Below are 12,897 nucleotides of genomic sequence, written 5' to 3'. Positions count from 1 at the left end.
AATCAGAATTTGTCAACATACCAACGCGTTGACTGGTGTTTGGTTATTTAGCCGCTGCATATTTGGTTCTCTGTTTGTTTTTTTTCAAATTGGATGTTGAGATCGACTTACACACTTGCGTCGGCATTTCAAAAACTGTCGCTGATGAAAAAAAGGCACAAGACTAATTATCTCTTTTTACTTTGTCAACAAATTGTATGGGGAAGGGGTGGGTGGTGGGACTATTTCATGCTTTTTGCTTGCCTTGTCTTGTCCATAGCGCTCGCCACGACAACACATTTCTCACAGTGGCATATAAATCTTTAAACGTAACCTTGGGCTTTCTGTTTTTAGTTGTAGCATTGCAACGGAGTTCTGAGACCGCTAGATGCTATTACTTTGCGTCTGCAAGCGCCATACTTGTTTGCAGCTTTGATTTATCTTTGTGGTCTTTAGATAGTGTGCCCGTACTGACTATGCAGAAGCCAAGTTTTAGATTTAGCGCAGGCCCGATGATTGTCAGATTGTTAAACATGTGTCCATTCTTCCGTTCTTAGGCCAGGGGGAGTCCATGGCCACCTTTAAAGGCAACGAGTACTTCAGCTACAACCTCTCTCAGACCCCCATCCAGAGCAGCTTGGATGAGATCACACTGTCCTTCCGTACGCTGCAAAGGAACGGCCTGCTGCTTCATACAGGGAAGTCGGGAGATTACGTCAACTTGTCTCTGAGGGATGGAGCTCTATGGCTGGTCATCAACTTGGGCTCCGGTGCCTTCGAGGCCCTTGTGGAACCAGCCAATGGAAAGTTCAATGACGACATCTGGCATGATGTCAGAGTGACCCGCAACCTCCGCCAGGTCTGTACACCTTCACCTCGTTGCATTTTCAATGCTTTGGATGGGAAACAAAATCTCCTGGTCTAATGCTTGAACAAAAATCCCAAAACAGAGTAAAACAATGCGGAGAGAGGAAATAAGATGAGTCATGGATGGTGTCGTGCAGGGTGTGGTCTGCCTTTCGCCTAAAGTCAGCTGGGGTAGGATCCAGCTCTTTGAGACTCTGAAAATGATAAATTGTGAGCAAGGGGATGGTTTAGACATGATGAGACTCACCCATTTGTGGTTTTCGTGTGTGTTGTGCCTTTTTACAACAAAAAATAAAAGCACACACAATTGGAGACCGCCTTGCACCCACCACGGATGGATTATGGCCTTTAAAAATAGATTTGGCGACATATGGGCCATAATTCACCCACTTCTGGTCTTGAAAGATCTTAGGTAGGCTTCAGACCAGTAAAGGGCTCTCGTGTACGGTCCCTTGTTGCTAGGTAGCCGCGATTCATGAAGTACAGTCCTTCGAACCCCAAGGCCAGTGGGGAGAAATGCTATATGCTAGTCACACCCGCATTCAGGTCAATCACACGCACTTAATTTCAGTCTGTAACACTTGAGCCTCATTCTTAAGAGGCTCAGGTAATTTTCTCACCTTCAGGAAATATTTTAAGGTAGTACAGTTCTCCATCAGTGAAGATTCGACTAAACAAGTGCCGCTTCTAATGAATGTTAAATACGTTTTCCCGTGCTCGGCTAGAGATTACCAGCTCATACTAGGTCATTGCCCTCTTTCTCATGAAACAGATTGCTTTGGTTGGAATAATTAACATCTTGTTTTTTTTTTTTTTTATGCACAAGATTTCTTTTACATCCCGACATGAAAACACAACAATATCCATCATCTTCACATACAGTATCTTGTCACCTCTGTTACCTTTAGAAAAATAATCGCCGCACAAAGCAAGATGCGGTCTTGAAATTAATTTTTGTCTCTGTGGCGGATGATGCAACATTGCAGCAGTTCCAGAGAGGTCATGCAAGCAACAGCAGGGCTTGTATAATGAATACAGGCAATGCATGCCAAGTACAACTCAACCCTAAGGTTTCATATTTATTTGTACCGTCTAGAGGACAGGGCACAATGCTGAATCCTCCAACTAATTGATAGGATGTGTCATTGTGACCCCATTTTTGGACTGTGGTCAGTCTTTTCCCCTACCATACAATCTGATAAAGCCCCATACAGTTCCTCCCCAAAAACTCAAGTGCTAAGATCTAATGGTACACACACACTAGCTCAACCATCCCGTGCTCAGGCACATTTGACACTATTTTTGTTGACAGCTGCACATGCGCACAGGGACAAGTCTAGTTTCCTGTTTTGGGGAATTTGGCAGACCACAATGCGGCAGACCGATGGTGTTTTCGATTCCATGACCCCGCAGCACCAAACAATTCCGGTCCGGAGATTGCCCTGTCCCGCATCAGTGACTTCTCACCTCACAAATGAGGCTTGTGATGAATGGACACAAATTCATGTCATTTGCATCTTGGACGATGTTACGATGTCCTATCTGTGCTTTGGTACTATATTCGTGGCATCAACACGCTGTGGTGGCAAATTTTCTAGAATTATAGAATTTATTTTTTTTGTGCCGTTGCTCTGGGCTCACATAGTAGGGAGTGTGCTCAACACGTACAGGCACATAAATTGCGTCAATTCATGCAGAACTCCTTTGGGCTGAGCTGCTAATCTATCTATCTATCTATCTATCTATCTATCTATCTATCTATCTATCTATCTATCTATCTATCTATCTATCTATCTATCTATCTATCTATCTATCTATCTATCTATCTATCTATCTATCTATCTATCTATCTCTCTATCTCTCTATCTCTCTATCTCTCTATCTCTCTATCTCTCTCTCTCTCTCTCTCTCTCTCTCTCTATCTATCTATCTATCTATCTATCTATCTATCTATCTATCTATCTATCTATCTATCTATCTATCTATCTATCTATCTATCTATCTATCTATCTATCTATCTATCTATCTATTATCTGTCCCACACTGAGGAAATTTACAATATCTGTAGTGTACGTATATACAGTATATATATATAGATATATATAGATATACACTTTTTTTTCCTTTTACCTCAGATGTTCTTTTAAAACCTTCCGCAACGAAAAGGTCTCACTGCAGAATCGCTGTGATCATTTCCGCCACATTGAAACTTTATGGAATTGCGCCTGGCTGATAGCGCTTTATTCATTCCAGGGGAGACATTCAGAGAGGAAGAAATACGGTGTGCAAAATGAAGTGAGCGTTCACCTGCAGCATAATTTTACTAATCTTGGTCGAGTGACGTGAGGTGCATTTCAATCTCGGTGTGCAAAAGAAAGACTCCCGGTGTATCTAATTCATCGGCACTAGTGTATTATGAGCTTGGCCACATGAATCACAATGTAAACTTGCATTCTCCTCCATGCCGGTTGACTTCCCCAGACTTCCAGAGGAGAAGAGATTCAATGCACACGACGTCACTTATGCTTTCAGCCATGCACTTGATCCCTGTGTAAATTGCCTTCGCCTCAGATAAGTTACCTGCCTGACATGTAGATATGGAGAACTTCAACTCCTGGGAGAATGCCGGTGGAAACATTTTATTTTATCCGCGGTTGCATTTCAGGCAAGAATTCATCCAATTACCGCCTCCTGCTGCGGACCACCAAATGACTTGATTTCTTTTCTGACCGTTATTAAGAACACTGCTGCATAATGATGTGCATGCAAACACAAGGCACATACTGTACTATTACATAATATAATACGATAATGTGGGGGTTTTTTTGTGGTTTTAATCCGCTCAATAACCGTTGTGTATCAACAACATTAAATATACAGTAATTTATGTGACCTGGTATAGCAGAATGAGTCAGACGTTATCCACAAAGAAATCATTATAACTGCCATTGTGGCATGTGTGTGTGTCACTCACCATAGCAAGCTTAGTTGGTTGGGATAGGTTCAAGTTAGCCCCGCAAGGAAAATAAATAGATGAAGGATTTTTGTTGTCTGTTTGATTCATATCATGGCATGCTTGGAATATTGCTGACTTTCACCATTACATACAGTGACAAAGAATTCTATTGTTTTGTGTAGCCTACCTGAGTGGTTGCAGCCCTTCAATTTGTTAAAAAAAAAAAAAAAAGGCACTGAAGTCAGCTGTCGAGGGTGTGCAAAGATGCTTCAATGGTTGCCAGGTATAAACGGGAGTGCCACATTTATCAATTTCGAGACATAAAAGCCTTTTATTTGATGTGCTCCATCAATCAAGCCAAAGCCGAGCCGACCCATTTTCAAAAAGTCAAAGCTAAAGATACTCAAGGTTTTACCACGAGATGGACCAAAAAAAAAAATCAATATATGTCACCACAAGAGAATGGTCGACAGGACCATCACTACTTTGACTTCTATCCTGTAGCTTTCAATGTGAATGGGGCATATCTATGGAAAGACATCCCGTGTGAAATTGTGACCTCGTGGTTTGTGTGTTGAGGAAGACCCGCTCGAAGAGGAGAATGCGAAAGAAAATGCTTTTCATGAGCTCAAAGAAGTTAAATTGTGATGCCCTGTTTTTCAAGCGGCCCTTCATCATGGCGGCGGCGTCTTCTAATCAAAATGATAATTATCCATGAAGAATTGTAAATCAGTCGCTGTAGATCATTAAACCTGAACACTGCCAGACAGCTTTAATTCATATGGCTGCAGAATCTGCTTCCCTTTACACCATATAAAGGCTGCAATACTTTATAAACTCCAAGTCTGCATTTATGAAATGATTACACTTCCAGCGTGTTTTAGTTTGACCTTTCATAGGATGCATTCGTTGTTCCTATCGACATTTTGAGTTGTAATTGTTTTAATTTCTTGTCAAATGGCGGGAATGGTTTCCATTTGTGACGAACCTCATGTTACCGGTGGGCTTATTGTCATGGCAACAAGCATATCCTTCTTTTCTCGTACTGCACAGTTTTACAATTCATCTCCTCTGTCTCCTGTGATGTGACTGATACGATGAGATTTTTTTTCCCCCTCTCTCTGCCAGTGGGCAAAAGCACTAATTAAGCTCACCATTTCAGTATTCTTAAACCCAAATTAATTGAGTTTTCCAACTTGGGCAGCATCCACATAGCTTTCGGTGCCAAACTGCCATTTGAAGAAACCTTTGTGGTGTACTGACTTTACTGCCATCAGAAACGGGAATCAGCAGAGATTAGTGACGCTATCAAGGCTGGGGTTTTTTTTCTGTAATGGCTTCCTAGATCTAAAAGTAAGCCATTGTCAGGCACAGAGCCATGTGAATTCTCCCAGCCAGTGAAGAAAACACATGGGTGCTGAATAATGCATATTACAATTAGAAAGATAAGAAAACTGAGTTGGAGATTTAATAAATGTTTTAAGTGTTCAGAATGACAGCAAAGAAAGAACATGCATAGTACGTAAACATTTATGCCTCCATTTTATGTTAAAAATCATTTTTATACGGGGGCGGCAGTGATCGACTGATTAGCTCGTCCACGGAGGTCCTCCAGGACTTGATTCTGGGCTCCGGCCGGCTTTTCTGAGTGGAGTTCGCATGTTCTCCCAGTCCCTGCGTGGGTTTTCCCCAGGTACTCCGGTTCCCTCCCACATTCCAAAAACATGCATTTTAGATTAATGGAACACTCTAAATTGTCCCTAGGTGTGATTGTGTGTGCGAATGGTTGTTGGTCTATGTGTGCCCTGTGATTGGCTGGCAACCAATTGAAGGTGTACCCCGCCTACTGCCCGATGACAGCTGGGATAGGCTCCAGCATGCCTGCTACCCTCGTGAGGATAAGCAGCTCCACTCGGATAATGGATTGTTTTGTTTTTTTTTATATATGGTCACGCTATTTAGGATTTTCACCCGTCGCAGAGGGTCTGGAATGTATGAAAAAGAGAGCTTCGCCGTATTTCAAGTGCCCCCTTCACTAAAAGTAATCGAAGCATCAAGTCATGATCGCCGTTCTTGAAAATCATTTTGTTCTCCTTCCAGGTGACAATCTTGGTAGACGGGATCCTGACCACAACGGGTTACACCCAAGAGGACTACACCATGCTGGGCTCTGACGACCTTTTCTATATCGGAGGCAGCGTGGACACAGCGGAGCTGCCCGGCTCGCCAGTCAGCAACAACTTCATGGGCTGCCTTAAAGACGTGAGTCTTGCTCGACCCTTGCGCACCACCCGAAATACTATCCTACACTTTTTAGATGGCACCTCCCCCTTCCTGGACGCCAACAGCATGCTCCGTCATTCGAAAAGCCAGCCTTCATATTCATATTGACTGTATTGTTGGAGGGTGTTTCAAGGAGAAGCATTTCACATTTCGAGGCTGCACCATGTGTGTTTCTAGAGTCCTGTGGGAATGCTTTACACACACACACAGAGAGAGAGAGAGAGAGAGAGATACACCAATACAGTATCCATAAGTAATGCATCCACCTTCTTCTGTTCACTCCTCGATCTCCACTCTGGGCTCGTCCTCATTTTTAATCTTTCCATAAAACCGCGGCCTGCACCTGTCACCTTGATTATCTCCACGGAGCACGTTAACATCGTGTACTTGTGCATTAGATTTATGTCAGGTGTAAAGCCCCACATGATCTTTTAATGCCCACTTTCAGCGGCGTCGTACAAATTTTTAACAGGAAGCGCTGTCGCGTAAAAAAAAAAAAAATAATCGAGTGAGACCACGTTTGAAAGTGAAGGAAAAGCATCAACTCCCAATTCAAATCAGTGAATGTACATTCGATTCAGATCCCTTTTTTTTGCTAGCATGGCAGTAAAGTTTGGGGGGTGGGGGGGTTGTCTCTGTCCTCACTTCCCAGCGAAGCATTCCGCCTAAAACAAACAGGTAATCCGAATTATAGGCAGCACAGAAATCACCCAGCAAATAAAGTGGAGAGACGAAAAACGAGCAACAGCATATTTGACTGAGAGTTTGGCAGACATTCATGTTGTATTGTGAAAATCAGACTGGAGGCTTTTTATGTGCCAAAGCTAGCGCAAAGCTTTATAGCTGTGAGAGATTTGACTCGCTTTGTGTACGTTTTCCTATTCAAAAAATACAAATTTAAAAAAAAAAAATAGAAGCTGCAGCATAGTTTGGCGCCACTTCATTCATTTGGCGAATCAAGTCAAATATTGGCAGCAACTTTAATTCAGAAAACCTTATGCCAGCTAATACTGAGCTAGCACTGGACACTCCAAGCAATTTGCCACATTGGGCTCAATACACTCGTAGTTAAAAACTTGCATAAACTCTAACGACTGTTGACCTCTTGACTTGAGTACTCCGCATGGACGTTTAAAGCCAGAACTTCACTCATCGCTACAATCATGTTTTGGGTATCTCGTTCAATTCATCCGTCTGTGGAAACGTCCGGCCATCAAGGTGACACAGTTTTCATTTGCTTTTATTTCCTTGCCTGTCCGACATGAAACTGCTCCGCGGCGCCCCAAAAAAGCTTTGGGACTGCTGAAGTGTGCTTTTAAAAAAAATAAATATCGGCGACTCCTTCGATTAATCGACATTGACTTGACTTTCATCGCATTGTAACAAAAAAAAACTCTTGAGTCGCTCAACTCCTCCTACTGAGTCTTACCTGCATTCTGCTGCGTCATGCTGCTATCTAAGCTGACTAGAAGGAGAACATTTACAATGACGAACTCGTCAATGTCTTTCCGTTTAATGAGATCAGGAAATATGATCGAACCGACAGCAGTCAGCGCTATTCACTTTAAATATCAGTTACAAGACAGCGGCCGCATATTCGAAACCGTCTCCTTCACCGCCGCACACTATAATGATAAGAATACTCTTAAATGAACCTCTCTCGTGTCTCAAACGAAGCGTTGTCACTTTTGCAAATGCAGGTATTTCGGGTGTGCCTAATTAAATGTCCCATGAACGCGTGCTATTCCTCCTTTCAAATTCTTCAGCTTCTCCCTAATGCCAATTTAATAGCGCAAGTCTGATTTGCTACAATTCAAATGCTGGCATCGTTTTCAAATGAGGGTATAACATCTCATTTTCAAGCGCAGGCGCTAGATGATTTGCTCCCCGTATTTACTCTGCGGCATGAAGGCGCTGAAATGAAGATGAGATGTTATTTATGGGCAGGTTATTGTGCCGGCATTACTGCAACCTCCGCTTTGTGGGCGGCATGGCTGGTGGTGGTGTTCGGGGGCCCGCGCTGCTGATGTGCTAAAGTAGAACGTATTGAAGGCACGCTGGCAGGATGCGATGTGCACCACAGCCGTGAAGATGGGATGACAAACAGGAATGGTGGTGGGAAGCCGGGGGTTGGGGGGGGGGGACTAATGAGGGCGAGTGGTGGACGAGGCAAAGCTGATCAAATGGGATCAGCCCGCCAGGAAACGCTGAGGCGAGGTTCAGACACGGGTCAGTCCAACCCGCAGCTTTGCAAGTAGACCGATAGGGCTGCGTTCTGTGAGCAGAGAATCGACACATTTACATTCTTTCTTAATCCCGGTGGGAACTAAAGGTAAGCGCAGGCACAAACGTTGTTGTTTAAATCCACGGAGGACATTGATTTCGGCGGGGGATAAATATCTTGGGTCATCGAAAAGACAGAGCAATGTCCCACGATGGATGTCTTTGGAGATGATAATGGAGGCCATCGGGTTCATCTCCTCCAAGAGAAAAAAAATGCATCAAGAAGAGCACCGAGCAAATGCAGATGCATTTATCTGCGGGGTCACCATCTGAGAGGGCAACGTTACGCCAGGAGATCTAACATTGCGTCATTAGCCTCCATTCATCTCATGTTTCAACCTTTCAAGGATATTTGTTGCCAAATATCCTTCTGGTCCTATTAATCAGATTCAACTTTTGCCTCCCAATAATATTCTCTTAAAAAAAAAACAATCTCAAAATCACTATGAATAATTGCCATAATTGATTTAATTGTGTACTTCAATGGAGCCAAAAGGTCTGACATTTTATTTTATTTTTTTTATTTTATTTTTTTGTCATGGAGTGACACATTTGATTCAGTGGCCTGTTAATGGCATCCTTTCCACTTTCCACCCACTGGTTGAGCGCATAATTTTCTCCGCCACACACGATCACATTTCAACTCAAATACACTTTAGTCATCGGTACGGTATTTGTATAATACAGTCATGCATAATTTGCCATGACTGACTGTTCTCATGAGAATTTAGGGAAACTTTTGTACAGAATACAATACCGTTGACGCAAAGAGAAAATGATACTATCGAACCATTTTTGCGTCTGCGTCTCGCAACTCGTCTAGTAGACTCGTGGTTAGCATATGTGCCTCACAGTCCAGAGGTCCCGGGTTCAAGTGCAGGGTCAGCGGGGCTCGGCTACATTTCATCTTGGACCCGAATCAGGAAATGACTAAACTGACAAGCTTCTGGCAGCTTTCCGCAGAACTACTTAATAATTTGGTCAGATATGTTAGCATAATCCTTTCCAACTGTTTCACTTTTATTGAGTTTAAAAAAAATAATTATTAATATTCTCTCTCTCACTCATGTAATGGGAAACTATGCCATTTTTGCCATTACAAAGCTTCTAAATATTGGACAATAAGTTTTTCGGAGTAACATTTTAGCCTAGCTTATTGACATTTTAAGGTAAAAAGAGCACACATAATAGCTGTTGTCAATTCCTGCGATGAATACTTCAAATTGCATGCACCTTAAAACAGACCTGTCAAGAGCCGATACATACGGTGTTTCGACACCAGGGGTGACTTTGACATTGACTTGACCTTGCGTGTATATCTCAACCTTTTACTTCGGTTGAAAGTATAATAGGAAGACCGATTTTAATAGTAAGACTGACCTGGAGCTGCTCTAGTGATAAATGACCGATGTGTTCTCATTAAAAAAAAATAAAAAGTTCACTCATTTCAAATGGTCAGTTTCACCATCTGATTTCAGTCCTTAATTAGTCACAGCGAGGCAGTGCGAAGTGTGATATTGGCTCATATCCCCTTTGAGCCGGCCTGTAAGTCCTGTGTGCAGTGTGGTGTGTCACCTCCGGCGCTGACTGGTGGCACAGTGATGTGGCAGATAACACATCGGGCTGCGGGTGAAATGAGACAAGCTTTATTTTTTTTTGTGTCCTGCTGTGCATATTGATGAGGACAAACCGCAATAGAATAACAACATGAGGGGAAGTCATATGGATGCCGTTGAAGTAATGTGTGCTTTCATTCGGAATATGTTATTAAATTGACTTCAATTTGACTCACATCACAGTGTATTTGATTATATTGGTTTGCTGTCGGTACTTGTTCAGAGTATGAATAAAGATAAACTTGTGGTTGGCACATTTGAGTACATCGGCTACCTTCTTGCGCATCAGCTCGACCATGCTTTTCAATGCTTACGCTGTATTTGTTTCATGTATGTTGAATTGGGTATTTTCTGCAGTGACCAGAATTGGTTACTCTGCCTTTTTCACCCCCTGCTTTGATTTACCAACTCAACTTAACAACCCCTTTACTCCCCAGTTAAAGTTCACGGTCAACCTAAACAGAAAACAAAGCTAATTTCAACGAACAATGCAATTATGCAAAATGCCCCGACAGACACATTCACGAAAAGCGTCGATGTTGAAGCAACAGATGTTTGAACACAGTTGGTACATCAACACAGAAGAGATCATTTTTTCATCTGCATATATTCTTTATCCTCTGTCAAGAGACCATTGTTACTGCACCTTACTGAGTCCATTTGTTTGCATCTGTATGGCTGCATTCTGTTGTTGTGTAGTGGGCAAGATGGGCACTGCAGAAGGAGCACAATTTTCAGCAGGAATTACTCAAGGACATTTCAAGTCATTTCAATAAGGCAAGATGATACACGGTAAAAAAAAAAAACATGTTATTTTTTAGGGCCAAAGCAGTCATTTAAATTGGAACAACTTTCAAATCAAAATGTGTTGAGTTTTTAAGATGGTAGACAACAGTTCTGTAAACACTTATTCCTTTTAGCAAAACGTTATTTTATTTTAGCCCTTGAATTTTCAGCCTACAGTGAAGCATGGCCTCGAATGAATTAAGTCAAGCAAGGCACCACTGTAGCTGCTTTTTGTGACATTTTTTGGTTTGGTTTGGTGGGATTTTCCTAGCATAAATTGATGTGCCTTGGCTCAATAAACGTTGGCAAACACTGCACTATACTGTGTAATGTAAGTAGTGCCTCGATTGACCTAATGGATTTTTCTTATTGCTTGCTTTTTGTTTCGCTTTGAGCAAGGTAAAAATATAGTCTGCATGCGATCGTCGTGATTATAAGCTTGCGTGTGTTGAATTCATGCCTTCATTTATTAATGAGTCATATCCCAACTTTTGGGCTGGGCGAATTGCCTTGCGCAGCTGTCACCTCAGCGCGGCATTTCTTTCATTTATCAGGTGGTCTACAAGAATAATGAATTCCGACTGGAGCTATCACGGCTGGCTGAGCAGCGGGACCCAAAAATAAGTATCCATGGCGACTTGACGTTCAGCTGCGAGAGCGTGGAGGCCCTGGAGCCGGTCACCTTTGACACGCCGTCTGCCTACCTGACACTGCCCAGGTGGAACACAAAGAAGACAGGCACCATATCGCTGGACTTTCGCACCACGGAGCCCAATGGTCTGCTGCTGTTCAGCCACGGCAGCCTGCTGGGGGCGGCGCCTGAGAGCAAACCCCGGGCCGACTTCTTTGCCATCGAGCTGCTGGATGGTTTCCTCTACCTGGTCATGGACATGGGCTCCGGCAGCATCAAAATGAAAGCCAGCAGCAAGCGGCTTGATGACGGCCAGTGGTGCCATGTGGATTTTCAGAGGAAAGGGCGCAATGGTAAGGGCGAAAAAAAAAATACAAATAATAATCATGTGGATGTGAGGAGGCAGGGGAAGCTCTCTGTCTGCTTCTGTTACTGTGTTTCTCTGCTCTTAGCGGGCCACATACAAAGATTTCCAAGCTGTGAAGTCACCATATGCCAGCTCGGATACAGTCACCGCGCCGTGCCCTTGCCATTTTTTTTTTTCAACACTGCAGTGAAACGTGCATGCATATGCAGTGGGATTTTTAATTACGCTGATATTTTTAGCCGCCATCATCTATGCGGAACGTTTTTCTTTTTCCCTTTGTGAAATCGTTTCACAAATTGCCAATTTAACAGTTGCCCAGATTGAATTGGAATTTTGCTGTTGGTACATTCCCTATCATGTATCTCATGAGTATCTCACAAAGTTATTTCCTACATACGACATCAGGACACCTGCATGAATCGAATCAAAGTAGCCACACAAGGTTTTCTCAATTTCAGCCCTTCGGGTGACATTTGACAAAGAGATGACTTCTTTTCCGATGCCCAAACAGGCTCAGATCATGATTGAACTCAGTTTGACATGATAACTTGATGCCAGCTGAACCAGCATCCGCCCAGGAAATGTTATTTAAATCGAATGCGATTGGGTGGAGTCAATGTTTCTTGTTTGTGGATGTGCGGCCTGTCGTCAAAAATCAACTTCAATTTCCTTGAATGAATTCCAACTCAGGATGAAAATGTACTCTTCTTGGCATGGGTAACCTGTAAAAAGTAAATCTCAACAGCAAAAATACTGCCCATTGCTCTCATAGAGTTCATCGGGTGTGCCGTAGGTGTTATTTCACTTAATTGGGGTGAAAATGATGATTTACTGTCAATAATTTCTTTTTTCATCTATTTAGACTAGCAACATGTAGTGACCGTCTTCCACTGTCTCCAGTATCTTTTTTTAAGTTTTAGTTTTAGTTTTTTTTTAATTCCAAAGCTCTCGCGACAGATTCTTCACATCCAACAACAAAATTCAATGTGATTCCTCCCAAGGCCTGGCAGAACAGTTTCTTTATTTACACTTGAGAAAAAAAAAGAGCAAAGACGAGTGTCCGCTTCCTCAATCCCACGTTTCTTCCTTGCGTGGCGCAGCCCACAGACACCTGTCGTTATTTCCCGCA

The 12,897-nt window shown here is 42.7% G+C and overlaps 1 protein-coding gene across 18 annotated transcripts in view; it reads left to right on the top strand.

The window, feature by feature from the left end:
• The window catches only part of LOC127588424 (neurexin-2-like), a 121,278-nt gene that overhangs the window by 45,474 nt on the left and 62,907 nt on the right, over positions 1 to 12,897 (top strand). For all 18 annotated transcript variants that reach the window (XM_052047132.1, XM_052047139.1, XM_052047134.1 and 15 more), the window contains 3 exons: positions 537 to 838; positions 5,903 to 6,064; positions 11,325 to 11,754. In XM_052047132.1, coding sequence (XP_051903092.1) covers positions 537 to 838; positions 5,903 to 6,064; positions 11,325 to 11,754 — 894 coding nt within the window. The remainder of the gene's footprint in view (positions 1 to 536; positions 839 to 5,902; positions 6,065 to 11,324; positions 11,755 to 12,897) is intronic.

This window comes from Hippocampus zosterae, chromosome 16 (assembly GCF_025434085.1).
Source record: "Hippocampus zosterae strain Florida chromosome 16, ASM2543408v3, whole genome shotgun sequence".
Taxonomy (NCBI): Eukaryota; Metazoa; Chordata; class Actinopteri; order Syngnathiformes; family Syngnathidae; genus Hippocampus; species Hippocampus zosterae.
The sequence above is the reverse complement of the archived record's forward strand: the minus strand, read 5'-3'. Positions and strand labels throughout refer to the sequence as shown.